At 44.6% G+C, this 23753-nt stretch overlaps 1 protein-coding gene across 5 annotated transcripts in view; it reads left to right on the plus strand.

Annotated features, from left to right (window-relative positions):
- The window catches only part of celsr1a (cadherin EGF LAG seven-pass G-type receptor 1a), a 432565-nt gene that overhangs the window by 4525 nt on the left and 404287 nt on the right, over positions 1-23753 (plus strand). For all 5 annotated transcript variants that reach the window (XM_072471478.1, XM_072471479.1, XM_072471481.1 and 2 more), the window contains exon 2: positions 3006-5534. In XM_072471478.1, the coding sequence (XP_072327579.1) occupies positions 3006-5534 (2529 nt within the window). The remainder of the gene's footprint in view (positions 1-3005; positions 5535-23753) is intronic.

The following is a 23753-nucleotide window of genomic DNA, read 5'->3' on the forward strand; positions in this document are numbered from 1 at the left end:
CTCCACACAGACAGTGACCCAGGGCTGGGATTCGAACCCGGGTCCTCAGTGCTGCAGTCCAAGTGCTAACCACTGTGCCACATGCCGCCCTAAGTGTCACAGCCTTTTATGGGCGAAGGTTTATTATCTGATGGGTGGTGTTTCATGCTATATAATTATATAAATTGCAAATAATCCATAAATCCTCACACTTTGCAATATGCTTGTTTTACACAATGCAGCCTTATCCTTCCTCCGACTATTTACACCCTTGAATTCAGACGTGTTATTTTGGATGCAGTAGTTCACCTTTTGGTAATTTTTTTCATGACGGGGTAGAAATTTTAAAAGATACTTTGTTCTTGAAGGAGTCATTTTAAGATTGAGAAATAAAAGTGGAAAGTGAAGGGAAGATGAAACGAATCCAAGGAGAGTAATTTAAATTAAACGTAATAATGACGCCATCGGAGGAGGGAGAGGCGGAGATAATGGCAGCTATGGACGTGGAAAAGGCCTTTGACCGAGTAGAGTGGGAGTACCTCTGGGAGGTGCTGCGTAGGTTTGGGTTCGGGGGAGGGTTGGTGCAGACACGATGGGCCGAATGGCCTCCATCTGCACTGTAGGGATTCTATGATTCTATGAATCCTACTGAAATTTAAATTAAAAGCATTTCAAGTGAGTACAGGAACTTTATTTTTGCTTCACATTTATTGCAGAACGAGTTTTGTCCCATTTGTTGCAAAAGTTACAGTGAGTAGTATGGCATTGCAAACCAATGAACCAGCCGAGATGCCAATGATCTTTCGTTTGAAAAATGTGTCAAATATCAATGTTGCTGAATCTCAGAAGTAATGGAGTAGTTGATTTCAGCAAATTGCAGTTGTTTTTGGTTCATTTAAATAGCTTAATGTTATTTTTCATGCACTGGCTAAGAAAGTGTGCTGTACCGATGCTGTTCTAGGTCCAGGCCTCCGATACATTGCTACTTGGAAGCCATTTCAGAGAAGAGGTGAGGGGAGAAAGCTTTGGCATCCATCTTTCTCTTGTCATCGACACTAGCTGTATTATATTAAATACAAAATATTAATTTATCAACCCAGAATACTTATTTTTAAAACCCTACCCCGGATTCTAGTTTCTTTTTGTATGATGAAATTACCATCACATTCTACATAACTTGTGTAATTGTTCTAAGGATGGGCACATTTATACTCATTCCCTCACACCATTTAATTTATCTCAGGCAGGTAAGTAGCTAATTTTTACATTTATTATTATTGATATTTTAATATTGTGGTTTTACATCTTTTTACTTCACAATTGTTATCATTTAACCCTTTGCCCATGTATCTATGTTTGCAAGCAGCTGTTGTATGTGGTTTTGAAATAATATTTCTCAGTATGATCTGTTTTCATATGTGTTTTGTATCCACTAAATTGCAGCAATTACCATTAGGGCATAAGGAAAATCATTACCAGATCCTGAAATACTTTCGCTACACCCTGTAGCCTGACACTGACCGTGTGCCAATAATTCCTCCGACAGACAGGAATGTGTTGTGCAAAGCTTTAGTTTATTTTTAAAGAACCTCTCAGAATGAATTAGGTTTTATTTGAATTGTAAATGTTTCAATAAGTAACTGCTAACAACTGATTTGCATAAAGTATTTTAATGTTTCAGGGCACTTCTCTGTTGTGGGGTAGGGACAGAATTGTATATTGAACAAAAATAGCTGGGGAAGTTGACTAAAGTTGACCGACGTGTATAGCAGTAGAGGCAAAATTTGAGGACCATGATTGGTAATCGAAAGAGTGATGGTAAGGTAATAGGGATTTGGGAACTAGTTCACAGTGCATGGTGTGCTTTTGAGATTGGGTTATATGAAGACATATATCATTTAAAATACATTTTTACAATAACAACTTAACCTTCAATTCACATGTTGCTGTGGTATAGGTCATAGAGTTAATTCTTTCCCTGTCACAGAATCGATCATAGGATACCACAGATTGATACCAGGAATGTCCAAATGTAAATAAAAGAAAGTTTGCATTTATGCAGAAATTTATTCTGAGAAATGTCCAAAAGCATCTTGTTATGCAGACCCATGCGGCAGCCAATTTGCACATTTGTCAAATATTACAAACATCAATGATTACATTTTTCTGCTTGCTTTTTGAGGGGAGAATGTTGGTCAGCACAGTTGAAGATTGCCTTGATCTTGTTCAAAAGGTGCCATCGTCCCCTGATCGAGCAGATTGTGCCTCTGTTTGACATTTTTTCTGAAAGAATGCATCACTATCAATCCAGCACTTTTTCAGTATTGAATTCTCAATTCAAACCCACAACCTTCTGTATCAGAGTACGAAGTCTTACTGAGGAAGGAGCAGCGCTCCGAAAGCTAATGACATCGAAACAAACCTGTTGGACTTTAACCTGGTGTTGTAAGACTTCGTACTGTGCTCACCCCAGTCCAACGCCGGCATCTCCACATTCTGTATCAGAGGCAGCGACACTAATAGTTGTGCCAAACTGGCATTTGTAGTCAGTAACTGATCTTAACTGTGGTAAACAAAGATGAAGAGTCTGCCTGCACAGCAGAAGATCAGAGAGGATGCTTCCCATCAGACATACATAGACAGAGGTATGGGAGCAGATTGTTGCCTCGAGGTGATGAAGGGAAGTACTTAAAACATTTTCAGTCGCTTGTGTTTAGAGAATAAAGCAGTTGTGAATTTTGAAGCTGCCTATACATCTATAGCAGAAGACAGGAAGTGTTTGATTATTTTTCTTATTTAGTACTGATCCCAATGCCCTTGTGATTAAATTAATTGTGTGGTGTGGCACTGAGCTACCCAGACTAGAAAGCTACTACAGTTGATTCCTGATCTTTGCTTATTTGACTGACCTATTAGCAGAACTTCTAGAAATGCATTGTAAAATGATTCATTGCAGAGTTGAAGAGTTTCAGTTTTGCCAACATGTTCCTTATTGTTTTAACTTTTTTCTTTCTTTTTCTTTAAAGTTACTGCATATGATAATGGAACGCCACGTCGAATGGCTACCGCCATCCTTACTGTGACTGTCAGTGACGCTAATGACCACGTCCCGCTCTTTGAACTATCCGAGTATAGGGAAATCATTCGGGAGAATGTGGAGGTGGGCTATGAACTGCTGACCATTCGAGCAATTGATAGTGATGCACCTTCCAATGCTAACATGCTGTACCGTATTGTCAACCATAATGAAAATAACTCTGTCTTTGAGATTGACACCAGATCTGGGATTGTAAGGACCAAAGGGGTCATAGATCGGGAAGTGGTGGCTGAATACCACTTAATTGTGGAGGCAAACGATCAAGGGAAAGATCCTGGTCCTCTAAGTGCCACAGCAACTGTTTACATAACCGTGGAAGATGAGAATGACAATTTCCCTCAATTCAGTGAGAAGCGGTATATTGTCCAAGTGCCTGAAAATATCGCTGTGAACACCAAAATCCTGCAGGTCAAAGCTACCGATCGAGATAAAGGAAATAATGCTGTAATTCATTATAGCATAGTGAGTGGAAATATAAGAGGTCAATTCTACATAGATTCTGTAAATGGCAATATTGATATCATCAACCCATTGGATTATGAATCAACCAGAGAGTACACCCTTCGAATTAAAGCCCAGGATGGTGGAAGGCCGCCTTTGATCAATAGTACTGGTTTGGTTATGATACAAGTGATTGATGTGAATGACAATGTTCCAATATTTGTAAGTACACCTTTTCAGGCCACTGTGTTGGAAAATGTTGCTATTGGGTACTCAATCATTCACATCCAGGCTATTGATGCTGATTCGGGCAACAATGCTCGTTTAGAATATAGACTCGTTGATGCACCCCCAGACTTCCCACTTGTTATTAGTAACAATACAGGATGGATAACAGTTGCTGTGGAATTGGACAGAGAGATGACTGAACTTTATGCTTTTGGCGTAGAAGCACGAGATAATGGAATCCCATCCATGACTTCCTCAGCTAGTATAAGCATTACTGTGTTGGATGTGAACGACAACAATCCTACCTTTACTGAGAGCGTTTACTATCTAAGGTTGAACGAAGATGCACCTGTGGGTAGCAGCCTGTTGACTGTCACAGCAATCGACAGGGATGTTAACAGTGTGGTTACATATCAGATATCAAGTGGCAACACAAGAAATCGATTTGCAATGACCAGCCAAAGTGGTGGTGGGCTAATCACTTTAGCCATGGCCCTAGATTACAAACAGGAAAGGCAGTATGTTCTCACGGTTACTGCATCAGATGGAACGCGGTTAGACACAGTTCAGGTTTACATCAATGTCACTGATGCTAACACACACAGACCAATATTCCAGAGCTCACATTATACAGTCAGCATCAATGAGGACAAACCAGTTAGCACAACAGTGGTGGTTATCAGTGCCTCTGATGAAGATACAGGGGAAAATGCCAGGATAACTTATATCATGGAAGACAACTTTCCCCAATTTAAAATTAACCCTGACACTGGAACCATAATCACACGGATGGAGCTGGACTATGAAGATCAGGCATCATACACATTGGCAATAACAGCAAGAGACAATGGAATCCCACAGAAATCTGCTATTACATATGTTGAAATTCTGGTTAATGATGCTAATGACAACAACCCTCAGTTTGTACGAGATTTGTACCAGGGCACAGTATTTGAGGACGTTCCTTCATCTACTAGCGTACTACAGATTTCAGCCACTGATCGGGATTCAGGACCCAATGGAAGAGTGTTTTACACATTCCACGGTGGCGATGATGGAGATGGGGATTTCTACATTGAGCCTTCATCGGGGATCATTCGAACTGGGAGAAAGTTAGATAGAGAAAATGTTCCCGTTTATAATTTGAAAGTCTTTGCTGTAGATAAAGGTAACCCACCACTTAAGGCATCTGTCAATGTCCAGATCACGGTGCTTGATGTAAATGACAATGCTCCTGCTTTTCAAGAGGATGAGTTTGATATTTATATAGAGGAAAACAGTCCCGTTGGCTCATCGGTAGCCAGGATCACAGCAGCAGATCCTGATGAGGGAACAAATGCACAGATCATGTACCAGATTGTGGAAGGAAACAATCCTGAAGTCTTCCAGTTGGATATGTTTACTGGAGATCTCATTGCCCTCACAGATCTGGATTATGAAACCAAGACTGAATATGTCATTGTGGTCCAGGCCACTTCAGCACCTCTGGTCAATCGAGCCACAATCCATGTACGACTTTTGGATAAAAATGACAATGCTCCAGTGCTTAGGAACTTTGAGATAATTTTTAACAACTATGTGACCAACAAATCAAACAGCTTTCCTTCTGGCGTGATAGGGAAGATCCCAGCCTATGACCCGGATGTATCAGATCGTCTTTTTTACACCTTTGTAGAGGGCAATGAGCTTAACCTTTTGATTTTGGACCAAAACACTGGACACCTTAAACTGAGCCAAGACTTGGACAATAACAGGCCTTTGGAAGCAAGCTTGAAGATCTCCGTCACAGGTAAGATGACAAAACTCATCCCTTTAAATGTCTAGTGAAAACTCCGAGAGCTTGACAAGAAATAAATAACTGAGGTTAAAGTGGTAACTTCTTTTCTGAAGAGATGGGCAAATCTTTAATGTATAATGTTGATATAACTTTGCTCTCGGTTACCTTATAACTGTTGCTGAGCACTTTAATGCAACTTGGCAAGATGAGTAGGATTATATAATTTTATATTTCGGTGGTATTTGAAGTGATGCTTCAAGCATTTTACGTTATGTTGGAATGTAAACTCTTCAAGATGAGGAGAATGTAAAAGGGGGAAATGGCTATTTCAGCAAAACCTTTCGTTGATATTTTTCTAAACTTTGGTTTCATATTTAATTTATTTGGAATATATTTTTGAATTTCAAAGTACGCGTTTGTGACAGTCAAGATCAATATGATCAAAGGTAAAGCTTTTGAAGAGCTGATATTTGGATTTAAAGTTAAATGCGATTTGTTTGACAATGCAATGAAATTCTTTTCCATTTGAGTTGGCAATTTTTGAAATGGCCTCACTAAACAATGCATGATTTGAGAGAACACCTACGTCTTTGCAGTATGATGTGACATGTAATGGACTTTTGTGTTTAACGCCTCTCCGATATCAAGCTTTTCTTAAAATATATACCTGTTTTTCAAATGTGGTTTGAGTAATTCTGAGACAGCGATGCTTGTTTTCAATTTTCGAAGCTCTTTGACAATGAAGCGTTTGTATGGACATTTCTGGATTGCTTTTCCATGCTGGTTGATTCAAGTTTTCTCTCTTAATGACTGGCTCTCTATAAGGTTGAATGTGTTGACGTTTTAGTGACCTGCGATCTTAATAAAATTTGATTTACGGGATTTTAATTATGATATGTTGATCAGAAATTGCTCTCATTAATATATTATAACAGGTTAAAAATGACTGCCTTTTGGCAGCACGGTGGCGCAGTGTGTAACAGTGCTGTCTCATGGAGCCGAGGTCCCAGGTCGATCCTGGCTCTGGGTCACTGTCCGTGTGGAGTTTGCACATTCTCCCCGTGTCTGCGTGGGTTTTGCCACCACAACCCAAAGATGTGCAGTGTAGGTGGATTGGCCACGCTAAATTGCCACTTAATTGGAAAACATGAATTGGGTACTCAAATTTTTTTTTAAAAAATCACTGCCTTTTATTGTTCCCTGTTCATCAGCCTCCTCTCTTTGGATTTTTGAATGAATATGTGAATGCTAAACAGTGGAACTTAACCCTCAAAACTATGCCAGTGATGAAATGCATTTTCAGCTAACCTTACCAACAGGTTGGACATGTTAAAATCCTGGAACTAGGAGTATAATCTTTGTCTAGAAGTCTTGGCATTCTATTCATTGTGACTGTCTTGTTGCTTTAGCTGATGTAACGGGAAACATTCCAGTTTTAGAGTTTAAAGCCTCTAACTTCTATCAAGTAAGTTTACATGGTTACCCATAACTTAAGGCAGAGGAATGCAAGCTGATTAACACACAATAAAAAAGAGGAGATTTTGTCTTGACAATGTGTGCAGAAATATCATAAATGTGCTTTTTTTGCATGTATTCATACTACTAATGTATCTAATAAACAGTGCCGTTCTCCTGCAAGATTGAAAAGGGAGAAAGCCATTCTAACATACTCTAAGCCACATCAAAAGCATTTTCCTAGCACCTAGAATACTTTTGACTTGTCCCGGTGTCAGTCAAATCTCAGTACCAGGAATTTCAATTGTTAGTTGTATTGTAGAGTGAAGGAATGAAGTCAGTTATGATTGCCAGGAACTGCAATTCTGCTTTCGAATAAGTGCTTTTTGTTGAGGTTAATCATTTTCCCCCTGGATATTTTGTCTTACTGCAGTTCACTACTGCATCTTTATTGCGAGTAGGCAATATACTTGTTTAAAGGAACCATAATGCCTTTTCAAGTTTACTTGGAGGATGTTGAAAAGAATGATTTTCTATGGCACATGCTGTCAGCAGTACACTAAAATGTTTAAAAGCCCAGTGTAACATCTACAATGTAGGAAAATGGGGCAGCCAATTTATGCATAATAGTCTCACAAACAGTAAATAGGATAAAATGTTTCAGTTGTTTTCTCTTTCGTGATGCAGGTTGAGGCATAAATGTTGGCCAGGATATTGAGAGAACACAGAAAATCTCAGCAGGCGTGGCAGCAACTGTAGAGAGTGGCGGGGTTATTGTGACTCCAAACATTAACTCTTGTTTTTCTCTCTGTACAGTTGCTGCCAGGCCTACTGAGTTCTAGCAACATTTTCTATTTTTATTTAAGGTTTAAAGCATTGGCAGTATTTTGCCTCTATTGTATTACTGAGGGAACACCCCTGTTCCTTTTTGAGGAGGGACATTTTTCATCTTTAGTTTAACATCTCGCCTGAGAAATGAAGTGTTAGGTTGTAGGTTTGTAAACTATGAAGAAGTGCATGAAAAATTAACCTGGGTGGCATGGTAGCACAGTGGTTAGCACTGTTGTTTCACAATGCCAGGGACCCAGGATCGATTCCCGGCTTGGGTCACTGTCTGTGCGTAGTCTGCACGTTCTCCCTATGTCTGCGTGGGTTTCCTTTGGGTGCTCCAGTTTCCTCCCACAAGTCCCGAAAGACATGCTTGTTAGGTGAATTGAACATTCTGAATTCTCCCCCTGTGTACACGAACAGGCACCGTAGTGTGGTGACTAGGGGATTTTCACAGTAACTTTATTGCAGTGTTAAAGCCTACTTGTGACACTAAAAGATTATTATTATCATAAAATCTCGAAGAGAAATAGATCCTTGACAAAACCATTGATTGGTCAAATAAATCCAAGATGGCAATGTAGTTTTGGTAAATAATGGAGGGGAAACCAAAATGAGAGAGAGTGGATCGCTTTTTTCTGATTAGTTAGACGTATTCCAACTGTTCTGAATGTGTTCTAAAATTATACTGGAATCTCTGGGAACACATGACTTCAGGGCTATTTCTGCTCTACCAGGTTTGCTGTAGGTTATAATAAAGGACACCGATATCAGATTCTAGTCCCAGAGTTGACTGATAAACTTTGATGCTGCGCACAAACTAGCGGTATAGCTGAGAAGTGTTGAAACTTTTTCAGTGTGTGTATATTGGATCGAAACCTCTGATTAGGACACGTGATGGCATTTTCAGCTCCCGATTGTCAGATATACAGCACTTTGGCATTAAAATTGAGACTTATTGTGAATGTTACACTGACCAATCATCTTAATATCCTCCTGACTGGGAAAGAAATGGGCTAAAGCACCTGTGTGTTTTAATTATCATTACGACTACCGTGAGAGCAAATGTGTCTCGTCTCTATAAATGACTGGTGGGACTGGAAATTGAAAGCTTTTAATTATACTGTAATTGAAATAATTATTTTTGGATACTGCAGATTGCACATTTCATTAATGCATTGGCACATATATGTGGAATATGAGGTGTAATAGATATTGTACCTTGTGGATGTCCCTGAACTTCCCTGAGTAGCTGAGACCCTGGTCACTGACTCCAGCGAGTGTCAACAGTCTTGATGTGTGCTGCTATGCTAGCCAATGGTTCACTGCAGGTTTTGGTTGCATTGGTAGAGGTTTGACAATGACCTTATTTGGATGCAGTGGAATGTGCTTTAGATGCTTTTGTGTATGCATTGTGTACGGAAGAGGTGTTGCTGATTTGCTAGCCAGCTGTTCACAGTGACCTGGAAATGGGTACCAAGGCTTGGGGAGTAAATTATACCATGAGAGTGGGGAATGCTTTTTCTGTAAAGATTTGAAAGTCTTGTCTTTTTATTAAATCTTTGACGATTCATTTACTCGAATTTTCTGTTGGTGACAATGCTAGTTTGCTGCTCAGTTGGGTGGTTGGATAATGGTTTTGCATGTGTCTCATTTCTAGTTTTGGCTGAACTAACTGAGAAATTATTCAATGAGGATGGTTATGAAGCGGACGCAACCTGCGTTGGTCAATTTTACTTCCCAGCAACTGTTTATAGAGTTGCATTGATATAGTTCTGGGATTAGGTTATGTATTGGCCTCCTTTTCCTTATTGGAACAGGAAGAAACCAAAAAATAAATATGAAGTAGGTATGTTGTCCAGCAGGGTAACATTCAAAATATGATAGTCCTGCCATTATCTTTTAATGTGCTCCTAATATAGGAGTTCCAGATGGCATCCAGCCTTCAATTAAAATCCTATTAGACACCTTCATTGTTTCGAGTGCCTGTTTTTCTTTCCCTAAGATTCCCTGTTAGTGTCAAGTTTCTTTCATGACATCCATCTCTAGTTCATTGGGATTCCAGCCCTTGATGAAGGTTAGCATTTGCAGACAAAATCATCTGTACAGTTTTACAAACTGTATCAATTACTCATGAAGCTTCTGTAGTGAAATTCCAGGGATAATGTCTGGCATTCCAACAGCTGTGTAAAAAGACAGCTGGGAGTAACAGGACCCTCAAAGCACAGATAGCAGTTTGGGGTGACTGGGAGAGAGCATTCAGCTGTCAGTAGGAAATGCGGTAGCACAAAAGCCGTGTTGGTCACAATCATGTTAAAAGTGACTTGTTTCAAACCTGGAAATGTCTCTTTCAATATGGTGGCTGCACGTTCTCCCCGTGACTGCATGGGTTTCCTCCGGATCCTCCGGTTTCTTCCCACAGTCCAAAGATGTACAGTAGGGATTCTATGGAAAATTGGGACCTTTTTGTTGCTAATGTTTAGTGATTTCAATGTGATGGAGCAAATATTAGAAATAGAAGACCTTTCCAAAAGCGTCTGGTTAATTGACTTTTTGAAATAACCACTTTTGTAGCTCATTGGGTGCAGAATCATAGAATCCCTCCAGTGCAGAAAGAGACCATTCGGCCCATCAAGTCTGCACCGACCTTCTGAAAAAGCACTGCACTCAAGCCCACTTCCCTGCCCTATTCCTATAACCCCTTAACCTAACCTAACATCCCTGGACACCAAGGGGCAATTTAACATGGCCAATCTGCTTAACCTACACGTTTGGATTGTTGAAGGAAACTGGAGCACTTGGAGGAAACTCGCGGAGACACTGGGAGAAAGTGCAAACTCCACAAGGACAGTCACCCAAGGCCTGAATTGAACCCGGTTCCCTGGTGCTGTGAGGCTTCAGTGCTAACCACTGTGCCAACGTGCTGCCCAGTAGGATCACTGCTTTATTGACAGAAGTTTCTGTATTTAAATTTTTATGAGTCGTTTATTGTTTTATCTCTCTCCTGAAGTTATTGTCTTGTGTTAGGGTATGTTTCTATAGGCATTGCCAGCAGTATGGCACCTTTTTTGCTCCCTTCCTAACGTGGGACAGTGAGACCAGTTACTGTGTCCCTGTCATTTTTCCAGTTAGAGGACTTCTTTTTTTTTTAAATTTAAAGTACCCAATACATTTTTTCCAATTAAGGGTCAATTTCGCATGGTGAAACCCACGCAGACACTGGGAGAATGTGCAAACACCACACGGGCAGGGGCCGGGTCGAACCCGGGTCCTCGGTGCCGTGAGGCAGCAATGCTAACCACTGCACCACCGTGCTGTCCTTGACCAGAGGACTTCCACTCCATATACCTATACCATATAATGTGCAACATTGCTCAGTGAATTACAATAAGCATAAAGGTCCTAGGCATTGATATTGGGGATGTTACAGTTCATCCTCAAATGCTGCACATTTGTTTGATTGTGATTTTAGTCAAATACAATGGAGTCTGCATTAGGTTCTCCTATAGGTCAACTTTCCCTTTCCAGCGTGTTTACTTGGAGCAAAGCTAAAATTCAAGAATGTTTAAATCTTAAGAAATGGATTGTGTGCTTTGTAGTCTCACTTATCATTTTATGATTGACAGTATAGTTAATTGCTGATTTCAAGGGAACAAAGAGAACTAAACCTGGAATATAAAAAATGGTGAACACTAACACTGCATCCTTACAGTCCCTTATCATCTATTCAGAGTGCACCCAAATGCTTCACTTCCAGTGCATAGCTTGGTGTGTAATCACTGTTTCAGTGTAGTATGATCCCAGAAAGAAATGAATAAATGAACATGTAACCACATTTTGGTGGTGTTCATTGAAGGAGGAACATTGACCAGGACTCAGGCGGTCCATTGCGTCCACTGGAGTAAGCAGACAACAAGGCACGGTGGCACTGCTGCCTCAGTGCACCAGTGACCCGGGTTCAATTCTGGCCTTGGGTGACTGTGGAGTTTGCACGTTCTTCCCGTGTGTGCGTGGGTTTCCTCCGGGTGCTCCAGTTTCCTCCCACAGTCCAAAGATGTACAAATTAGGTGGATTGACCATAATCAATGAGTGGGGTGGGGTTACGGGGATAGGGTGGGGGAGTACGCCAAGCAGACTGCTCTTTTGGAGGTTTGGTGCAGCCCCAATGGACCAAATGGCCTCCTGCATTATAGGGTTTCTCTGGACTTTAGTACCATATAAAGGCGAACACCTCTAGTGGACGATTATTACTTTATGTTCCAAATATATGTTGGGGCAGGAATCCACACTCTGATTCAGAGGCAAATATGACATCAGTGGCATCAAGTTGATGCTTATGTAATGATTTATGAATATTTTGGCTCCTGTCTAGTGAAAATATTGTTGCGCATCATAATTTTACCTGTTGTAATTGTTTAGCTTTGTACAGACCACTATATATTTTCTACGGAAGCTGCACCAGTCAACCTAAGATTGGCTGCTTCATTGTTCTGTGAGGATGTTGTTTGAATGAGGAGCTAAGGGGATTAACTTTTCATAATGGCAACCCTACAACCACCAGGCAGCTAACCCCTTGTTGGATGCAAATGGATTTTACGGAGCCTGACCACAAGGTCAAAAGTTGAGTGTTGAGATCAAGATCTGGAACGACACTTCTGCAAGTTGTGATGAAATGTGCTGAGGTCAGACTGGCCTGAGGTGAATATGCATTGTAGGATTTACATTACCCTGAAGCTTGATTCCATTCTCGTGCCCAATGGCATTGCGATCAATTACCTGTCTAATAAAACAGTTCTGATATTCCATGAGGCACATCAAAATAAATTGCTCACTTTGTGAAATTTAAACTGGTTTCATAATCAGGTTTATTCTCTTGGAATCTGTTATGCTGTGTGGCAGAGCTTCCCAAACCTTTCCAGCTGTGAAATCCTTTTGACCTCCCAAGTCTATTGAAGGAAACCCTGAGCACCATCCTTGTTATATTGAAGAATTAAATCACAAAAAATAATTATTATTGTGAAATATGTACGAAGATACAAAAACAAACTTCAGTGTGACAAAGTTCTATTATTCAACAAATACTTCCAAGTCTTACCTTTTAAAATATTTTTAATGGGAGCACGCACCCCCTCGCCTTCCCCTTGGGAGGGGGGAGGGGGGGAGCACCCCTCTCGGAGGAGTTTGGGAACCTCTGTTGTGTGTTATGAATAAAATACCCTGAAATAATAGTTTTTTAAAATTGCACTGCAGCTGCTGTAAGTCACAGTTTTGTTGTTCTCAAACTAATCTCTGGTTTCCATTGTGTGCCCTCTATCTCAGTGAAGTCAGAATCGCCTAATGTGACCCCCAGCAACTGATCGATATCCTGTATGTGGAAAATATGTATAACATGATTAGTTTATGGAATGGTGTCTTGATGGTGGCTTTGTAAGTGAAAAATAATGGCAGGCACTTATAAAGCAGCTCACCATGTCCTTCGGCTATCCCAAAGAATTTCAGTGTTGGGGTGATGCCAGGTATATAGGCTGTAAGCCCCAGTGACGGGTGGGTTGTATATGAAACAGCATCTATCATCTGCTCTGCTGTTTGCAACAGACAAACTCAAAACATAGATGGTCACTCGCATTTACAATGTGGCTCACTTACCCGTACTAGAAGCTACACACATTCACAAACTTACCAAGCCCTTTGCAGACAGAAGGAACATGTCCACTGGTGACATGGTAGCACAGTGGTTAGCACTGTTGCTTCACAGCGCCAGGGACCCGGGATCGATTCCTGGCTTGGTTCACTGTCTGTGCGAAGTCTGCACGTTCCCCCCGTGTCTGCATAGGTTTCCTCCGGATGCTCCAGTTTCCTCCCAAAAGACGTGCTTGTTAGGTAAATTGGACATTTTGAATTTTCCCTCCGTGTACCTGAACTGATGCCATGCTGTGGCGACTAGGGGACTTTCACAGTAACTTCATTGCAGTGTTAATGTAAGCCTACCTGTGAATCTAATAAAGATTATTATTATTAAGTTGTAGCTTTTTCAATGAAACACAAGCTTGGGGGGGAAAGCTATTCCCTCGTTAATTCACCATGTAATGCCTTGACCAATCAGAGTTGACCTGTCTGATTTGAATGTAAACAAAAGCTTGGCAGTTAAATGTTCCATGATGCATTCTCCATAGCAACACCTCCACAAATCAGTGTCCCCTTGCCAATCAATTAGCATTATACATTATTGTTCCTTGTTATAATCGGTATTCTAATGAATCTCAGAATTGTGATGGCGCAGAAGGAGGCCATTCAGCCCATTGTGACTGCACCGGCTCTCCAAATTCACACTATGACTTAGTACCATTCCCCGCCTTTTCCCCGTACCCTTGGCAAATTGTTACTATTCATATAATCATCTAATGTGCTCTTGAATGCCTCGATTGAACCTGCCTCCATTACATTTCCAGACAACGCATCCCACACTCCAATCACTTGTGTGAAAAGCTTTTTTTTCACATCACATTCACTTCTTTTGCCCTCTTATACTTGATCATTTTAGGAGTGGGAACAGTTCCTCCCTATCTGTCCAGCCAACCCCATTATTTTGAACATCTCTATCAAATCTCGTCTTGGTCTTCTCTCCTATTGAGTGTAAGATGAAAAGCTTCGACAGCGTGTCTTTTTTTCAGCAGTACTCCAGTCCTGCACTACCTTAGATTTTCATTAGGCTGTATCCGCCGTAGCTCTGCAGGTTTACTTCCATCAAGTGCCCATCCAATTTTCTTTTGAAATCATCAAATAGTCTGCACTCCCCCTGCTCTTAAAGACAACAAGTTCCAGGTCATTATCATTCATTGCACAAAGATTTCTTACTTGCATCCTCTGTATCTCTTGGCCAAAACCTTAAATCTGTGCCCCTATTGCTTGTACTATCAGCTAAGGGGGACGGCTTATAATTGTTTACCTGATCCAATCTTAATAATCTTGTATATCTCTATCAAATTTCCCTTCCTATCCCTCTGCTCCAAGTAAAACAACACAGCTTCTCCAACCTAGCCATGTAACTAAAATCCCTCATCACTTAAACCATTCTGCTATATCTCTGCATCCTCCCTTTCTAAAGACTGGTGACCAGAACTTGCCCATTAGGAACTTTATAAACATTCAGCCTCTCTCGCTCCTGCCGCCCTCACCCCCTCTCATGCCTAGCCCCCTCCCGCCCTCCCTGCCACCCTGGACCCCTCTACCCTGCTAAATGTTTTTTAAAATCATTTTAACTATTTCAACAGGTTCAACTCTTTAATCTTCTATATTCAAAGCATGTAATACTCCATACAATCTGTTGTTACTTTCTTTGTTACAAAATCTTTAAAAAAAGAAGTTGTAATTTGTACTGTATTCCCATTGTTCATAAAGTAATCCACTTGTTGATTTATATTTGACATTGTATCATGAATGTGTTCATCAGGGGGCAGCACGGTGGCGCAGTGGGTTAGCCCTGCTGCCTTGCGGTGCCGAGGTCCCAGGTTCGATCCCGGCTCTGGGTCACTGTCCGTGTGGAGTTTGCACATTCTCCCAGTGTTCTCCCACAACCCAAAATTTTGCAGAATAGGTGGATTGACCACACTAATTTGCCCCTTAATTGGAAAAAATGAATTGGGTACTCTAATTTTTTTTTTTAAATGAATGTGTTCATCAGAAGATTGGAGTAACTTATGTGATGGTGTGTATAGGGTTACTATATCCTGTTATATCATGTGCTTTATTGTTGTCGCCTTGGGTCATATGACTGACCAATATTGGGCAGTAAAATATATATTTTTAAATTGTGTGTGCATCACGGGCAAGGTGGCTATTTTTTGCCTTGGAAGTTGATGCTGGGCTTTTTAAAAAATATATATTTTATTGAAATTTTTTTTTCCCAAACAACAATGTTTTCCCTCTTACAAAGCAAACGTAACAGTAAAGAAATGTTTAACAATACACAAATAACTAAACCCCATAATCTTTTGACATAAACTAAACTGAACCCCCCCTCCCCCTCCCCCCTGGGTTGCTGCTGCTGGTCATCTGTCTTCCCTCTAACGTTCCCCTAGGTAGTCGAGAAATGGCTGCCACCGCCTGGTGAACCCTTGAGCCGATCCTCTCAGGGCAAACTTTATCTGCTCCAGTTTAATGAACCCCGCCATATCGTTTACCCAGGCCTCCAGTCCGGGGGGTTTCGCCTCCTTCCACATGAGTAGGATCCTGCGCCGGGCTACTAGGGACGCAAAGGCCACAACGTCGGCCAGTTTTCGCCTCCTGCACTCCCGGCTCATCCGCAACTCCAAATAGAGCTAGCCCCCAGCCTGGTTTGACCCGGGCCTTCACCACCTTCGAAATCACTCCCGTCACTCCCTTCCAATACCCTTCCAGTGCCGGGCACGCCCAAAACATATGTGCGTGGTTTGCCGGGCTCCCGCCGCACCTCCCACATTTGTCCTCCACTCCAAAGAACCTGCTCAATCTTGCTCCCGTTATGTGTGCTCTATGTAGCACCTTAAATTGAATCAGGCTAAGCCTGGCGCATGAGGAAGAGGAATTTACCCTGCTTAGGGCATCAGCCCACATACCCTCCTCTATCTCCTCCCCTAGTTCTTCTTCCCACTTTCCTTTTAGTTCGCCCACCAATTCCTCTCCCTCTTCCCTCATCTCTCGGTATATCTCTGACACCTTGCCCTCTCCGACCCACACCCCTGAAAGCATTCTGTCCTGAATCCCCTGTGTCGGGAGCAGCGGAAATTCCCTCACCTGTTGTCTAGTAAACGCCCTCACCTGCATATATCTCAGGAAGTTTTCCCGGGGCAACTTATACTTTTCCTCCAATGCTCCCAAGCTCGCAAAAGTCCCATCTATAAATAAATCTCCCACCCTCCTAATTCCCAACTGGTGCCAGCTCTGAAATCCTCCATCCATTCTTCCTGGGGCGAACCAATGGTTGTTCCTAATTGGGGACCCCACCAGGGCACCCCGCACCCCTCTCTGTCGCCTCCACTTTCCCCAGATATTCAATGTTGCCGCCACCACCGGGTTCTCTAGGCCAGTCCCATATCCCGCCTCCGCGCTCCCATTCGCTCCCCCAGCGTCGTATACCATCCCCGTCCACCCACTCCTCTGTCCCTGCTACGCTGAAGGAACCCCCTCCTTACTCTCGGAACTTTCCCTGCCCACACGAAGCTCGTGATGCTCCTGTCTATTTTATTGAAAAAGGTCTTAGTGATTAGTATAGGGAGACATTGAAATACAAATAAGAACCTCGGGAGGACCATCATCTTAATTGCCTGCACCCTGCCCGCCAGCGATAAAGGCTGCATGTCCCACCTCTTGAAGTCCTCCTCCATTTGTTCTACCAGCCGTGTCAGATTAAGTCTGTGCAAGGTTCCCCAGCTCCTAGCGATCTGAATCCCCCAGGTATAGGAAGTTTCTTTCCACTTTCCTTAGAGGCAGGCCTTCTATCTCTCTACTCTGGTCCCCTGGATGTATCACAAATAATTCACTCTTCCCCATGTTTAGCCTATACCCCGAGAAATCCCCGAACTCCCTCAACATTCGGATAACCTCTATCATCCCCCCCCCGCTGGGTCCGACACGTATAACAATAGGTCATCTGCGTATAACGAGACTCGGTGTTCTTCTCCCCCTCTAATCACCCCTCTCCATTTCCTGGAGTCTCTCAACGCCATGGCCAGAGGTTCAATTGCCAACGCGAACAACAATGGAGACAGCGGGCATCCCTGTCTTGTTCCCCTATATAGTCGGAAATACTCCGATCTTTGTCGACCCGTAACTACACTTGCCGTTGGAGCCCCATAAAGAAGTTTGACCCAGCTAATAAACCCGTTCCCGAACCCAAACCTCCTTAACACTTCCCATAAATACTCCCACTCCACCCACTCCACCCTATCAAATGCCTTCTCTGCATCCATTGCCGCCACTATCTCTGCCTCCCCCTCCACTGGGGGCATCATTATCACCCCTAATAGTCGTCGCACGTTAACATTCAGTTGTCTCCCTTTTACGAACCCTGTGTGGTCTTCGTGCACCACCCCCGGGACACAGTCCTCTATTCTCGATGCCAGTACCTTTGCCAACAATTTGGCGTCCACGTTCAATAATGAAATAGGTCTATAGGACCCGCACTGCAACGGATCTTTATCCCTCTTCAAAATTAGCGATATCGTCGCCTCCGACATCGTCGGGGATAAAGTCCCTCCTTCCCTGGCCTCATTGAACGTCCTCACCATCAACGGGGCCAACAAGTCCACATATTTTCTGTAATATTCCACCGGGAACCCGTCTGGTCCCAGAGCCTTCCCTGCTTGCATGCTTCCCAGTCCCTTAATAACCTCGTCCACCCCAATCGGTGCCCCCAGGCCTACCACCTCCTGCTCCTCCACTTTTGGGAACCTCAATTGATCCAGGAACTGCCGCATCCCCTCCTCTCCCTCTGGGGGTTGAGACCTATACAGTCCCTCATAGAAGGTCTTGAACACCTCATTTATCTTTCCTGCTCTTCGCACCGTGTCTCCCTTTTCGTCTCTAATTCCTCCTATCTCCCTCGCTGCTGTCCTCTTTCGCAATTGATGAGCCAATAGGCGACTAGCCTTTTGCCCATATTCATACCTCCTCCCCTGTGCCTTCCTCCACAGCACCTCCGCCTTTCTGGTGGTCAGAAGGTCAAACTCCGTCTGGAGTCGTCTCCTCTCCCTGTACAGTCCCTCCTCCGGGGTCTCTGCAAATTCCCTATCCACCCTTAAAATCTCACCCAGTAATCTTTCCCTTTCCTTGGCCTCGGTTTTCCTTTTGTGGGCCCCAATGGAGATCAGCTCTCCTCTGACCACCGCTTTTAGTGCTTCCCATACCACTCCCACAGGGACCTCGCCGTCGTCATTGACCTCCAGGTATCTCTCAATACACCCCCGCACTCTTGCACACACTCCCTCATCCGCCATCAATCCCACATCTAATTGCCAGAGTGCTCTCTGCTCCCTTTCCTCTCCTAATTCCAGGTCCACCCAATGTGGGGCATGGTCCGAAACCGCTATGGCTGAATACTCAGCTTCTTCCACCCTAGAGATCAACGACCTTCCCAAAACAAAAAAATCTATCCAGGAGTACACTTTATGGACATGGGAGAAGAAGGAGAACTCCCTAGCCCTAGGTCTAAGAAATCGCCATGGATCCACTCCCCCCATTTGGTCCATAAACCCCTTAAGCACCTTGGCCGCTGCCGGCCTTCTTCCGGTCCTTGAGCTGGATCTATCTAGCCCCGGGTCCAGCACAGTATTAAAGTCCCCTCCTAAAATCAAGTTTCCTACCTCCAGGTCCGGTATACGCCCCAGCATCCGTCTCATAAATCCCGCATCATCCCAGTTCGGGGCATACACATTCACCAACACGACCTCCATTCCCTCCAGCCTGCCACTCGCCATTACATATCTACCTCCGCTATCTGCTACGATGTTCTTTGCTTCAAATGCTACCCGTTTCCCCACCAAAATGGCCACCCCTCTGTTCTTTGCGTCTAGTCCTGAGTGGAACACCTGTCCCACCCATCCTTTCCTTAACCTAACTTGGTCCGCCACCTTTAGGTGCGTCTCTTGGAGCATAACCACGTCTGCCCTTAGTCCTTTCAAATGCGCGAGCACTCGGGCCCTTTTTATCGGTCCGTTCAGGCCTCTCACGTTCCACGTGATCAGCCTCACTAGGGGGCTACCTGCCCCCCTCCCGTGTCGACTAGCCATTACCTTCTCTAGGCCAGTCCCATATCCCGCCTCCGCGCTCCCATTCGCTCCCCCAGCGTCGCATACCATCCCCGTCCACCCACTCTTTAGCCATTTCCTTTTGGATTTCCGCAGCAGCAACCCAGTTCCCCCCCCCCCCCCCCCCCCCGGCGCTAGATCTCTTTCTAGCGTGATTGCTCCCCCCATATTCCTTCCGTAAGTCAGCTGACTTCAACTGACCCCGGCTACTCCTGCTCACTCCTCGATCCCCCCGTGTGGGGAACTCCCATCCGCCTTGCGCCTGTCTTCCCGCCATATTCTTTCTGGCGCGGGAACATCCCTTTACCTGACCCGCCCCTTGTGGCGCAGCTCCCTTTCCCCTCCCCCTCCCCTCCCTCATTCTCCATCTATGTCCCGTCTTTCCCCCCTCACCGGCGCCCACATTTCCCAATGTCTCCCCCCTTCCCAATTTACTTCTCAATTAACTTCAACCATAACATTAACAATAACATTTCCTGCAGCATCAGTCCCTCAGTTCCGATCCAATTTCTCCTCTTTGATAAAGGTCCATGCTTCCTCCGCCGTCCCGAAATAATGGTGTCTCTCCTGATACGTGACCCATAGTCTTGCCGGCTGCAGCATCCCGAACTTCACCTTTTTATGCAACACCTCCTTGGCTCGGTTAACGCTCGCCCTCCTTCTCGCCACCTCCGCACTCCAATCCTGGTACACCCGTACCACTGCATTCTCCCATCTGCTACTCCGCACCTTTTTAGCCCATCTCAGGACCTCTTCTCTATCCTTAAGGCGGTGAAATTGCACGATTATCTCCCTGGGTGGTTCTCCCGCTTTTGGTCTTCTCGCCGGGATCCGATGTGCCCACTCCACCTCCAAGGGGCCCGTAGGGGCCTCAGCATCCATCAGTGAGCTCAGCATCGTACTTGCATAAGCTCCACAGTCCACTACTTCCACACCCTCAGGGAGACCAAGTATCCGAAGGTTCTTCCTTCGCGCTCCGTTTTCTAGGGCCTCGATCCTTTCAGTACACTTTTTATGAAGTGCCTCGTGCGTCTGTGTCTTAACCGCCAGGCCCAGGATCTCGTCCTCATCCGTCACCTTCTGCTCCACCACGCGGAGCTCTGTCTCCTGGGTCTTTTGTGTCTCCTTGAGCCCCTCAATTGCCTGCAGCATCGGGGTCAGCACCTCCCTCTTCAGCAGCTCCACGCACCGTCCCAAAAATTCATCCTGCTCGGGGCCCCCATGTCGCCTGCGCTTTCTCCGCCGCCATCTTGTGCTTCTCCCTTTCTGACCCTTTGGTCGACAATTCCTCGCGCTGCAGCCGCCGCCGCCGGTTTTTTCCTCCTTCATTGGGGGGGGGACTCCCTTCTCACTCACCCCACACCGGGTTGCGTCGGCCAAAAATTTCCTGTTGGGGCTCTTAAAAGAGCCCGCAGGTCCGTCGGAGCTGGAGCCGCCGAAACGTGCGGCTAGCAAGGCATCGCCGCAACCGGAAGTCGATGCTGGGCTTTCTTGACCAACAGGAATCTGCACAATGAAAGTCCTGTCACAGTGTTGTTAGGTGGAGATGTCCAGGCATTTGACCCAATAATAAGGAAGAAATAGTCATGTATGTTCAAGTCAGGACGGTGTGCAACTTTGAGGGAAACATGGAGGCGATGCTGCCCTTGACTTTCTAGGCTGTAGTGGTCACTGGTTTGGGAAATGCTCCAGTGCATCCTGCAGCCACCTTGTGTTTGTGGATCTAATGATCTGCTTTCTGCTGGATGGTATCCAGCTTCTTCAATGTTGTTGCAGCTGTGCATATCCAGGCAAATGGAGAGTGTCCCATCACACAGACTTGTGCCTTGTAGGTGATGGAGGGTGGAGAGGCTTTGCAAAGTCAGGAGGTAAGCCATTCGTTGCAGAATACCCAGCCTCTGACTCATTGTCTCGCTTGTGTTCTGGCAAAATCTCTCAATTCTTCTACTTGAATACAACCACAGCAATTATACTTCTTAAAATTCATTTCTGTTTGAAACCATACATCATTAAGTGCATCAATTTTTTCTCTTATTCCAGTAATTAAAGTCCTATATGCTCTTAAATGCAAGTGTTCAACAGCTCCTTTCACTTTGTTTCTCCGGTGCTCTCGTATATGTTTAATATTGTGGATTATGCAAAACCTTTGCAAAGGCTGACAGCACATCACGTACACATTAGTATTACAGTGTACCACATTGCAATGAAATATGTTATGAAGTGATTGGTGTAACCGGGAACTATTTAAAGCTGTTTTTGCGATTAGTACAAGATATTCTAATTGCAGAATAATTTGTTATTCCATGTAATCTACTGTGATTCCTAAATGAAATAGTTTGTGACTGTGTTTCTGTTTGTCAAAACCGCAACTGTGTGATGAACTTCAACAGTTGACTGCATTCAGTCACCAGAATCCTTAATGTACATGACCTGTAATATGATTGCAGATTCAGGTGGGTCTTGCAAACGACCATCAGTTCTCCACTTCAAGCTGATTTCCTTATAGTCATTGAATTGTGAATCTTCTACTTGACGCGCGCACGTTGGCACAGTGGTTAGCACTGCTGCCTCACAACGGCAGATACCCAGGTTCAATTCTGGCCTCGGGTGACTGTCTGTGTGGAGTTTGCACTTTCTCCCCGTGTCTGTGTGGGTTTCGACCAGGTGCCCCGGTTTGCTCTCACAGTCCAAAGAGGTACAGGTTAGGTGGATTGGCCATTCTAAATTGCCCCTTAGTGTCCAGGGATGTGCGGGTTAGGTGGTGTTACAGGGATAGGGAGGGTTGGCCTAGGTAGGGTTATCTTTCAGACGGTCAGTGCAGATTTGATGGGCTGAATGGCTTCCTGCCCTGTAAGGCTTCTATGATTTTTCTAATTATAACAGAGGTTATAACAGCTAAAAGGGATGTAAAATAGCTATTGATTGATTATTTTCAAGTTAGAGGAGTAACTGAGAAATTTCATGCAAGAAATTAAACCATTAAACTGCTATTTCTCCAATGTTGAACCCATAAATCTTTGCCCTGCACAACAGGTTCTTCACTTTGAGGGACTCGGGATCCCATTCCCATAATCCTTGTTCCACACTATGATTCAGTCTCATTGATTGGAATTTGCACCATTTATACAGCATAGCCATTTTTTTTAATAGAACGTACAGTGCAGAAGGAGGCCATTCAGCCCATCGAGTCTGCACCACCCCTTGGAAAGAGCACCCTACCTAAGCCCACACGTCCACCCCATCCCTGTAACCCAGCAAGCCCAACCAACCTTTTTGAACACTTAAGGGGAAATTTAGCATGGCCAATCCACCTAACCTGCACATCTTTGCACTATGGGAGGAAACCGGAGCGCCCGGAGGAAACCCACGCAGACACGGGGAGAAAGTGCAAACTCCACACAGACTCCACCACACGAAGAGGAAGAGTTCACCCTCCCCAGGGCATCCGCCCACATCCCCTCGTCAATCTCCTCACCCAACTCCTCCTCCCACTTACCCTTTTGCTCCTCCACCCACTTACCCTTTAGCTCCTCCACCGAGGCCACCTCCTCCTCCATCACCTGATACGTTGGCGAGATCCTCCCCTCTCCAACCCACACCCCCGACAGCACCCTGTCCTGGACCGTGCGTGGCGGCAACAGTGGGAACTCCACCACCTGCCGCCGAACAAACGTCCTTACCTGCATATATCTGAAGGTGTTCCCCGGGGGGAGCCCGAACTTCTCCTCCAGCTCACCCAGGCTCGCGAACATCCCGTCCACAAACAGGTCCCCCATCCTTCTAATACCTACCCTGTGCCAGCTCAGAAACCCTCCGTCCATCCTCCCCAGGACAAACCGGTGGTTCCCCCGAATTGGGGACCACACCGAGGCCCCCACCTCCCCCCTGTGACGTCTCCATTGCCCCCAAATTTTGAGGGTAGCCGCCATCACCGGGCTCGTGGTATACCTCATTGGAGGAAGCGGCAGCAGCGCAGTCACCAGCGCCTCCAGGCTCGTGCCCACACAGGACGTCATCTCCAGCCTCTTCCATGCCACCTCATCCCCCTCCATCACCCACTTATGCACCATCGCCATATTGGCGGCCTTATAATACCCACAGAGGTTAGGCAGCGCCAAACCCCCCCCCCCCCAATCCCTGCACCGCTCCAGGAAAACTCTTCTCA

The sequence above is a fragment of the Scyliorhinus torazame genome, chromosome 13 (genome assembly GCF_047496885.1).
Source record: "Scyliorhinus torazame isolate Kashiwa2021f chromosome 13, sScyTor2.1, whole genome shotgun sequence".
Classification (NCBI taxonomy): domain Eukaryota; kingdom Metazoa; phylum Chordata; class Chondrichthyes; order Carcharhiniformes; family Scyliorhinidae; genus Scyliorhinus; species Scyliorhinus torazame.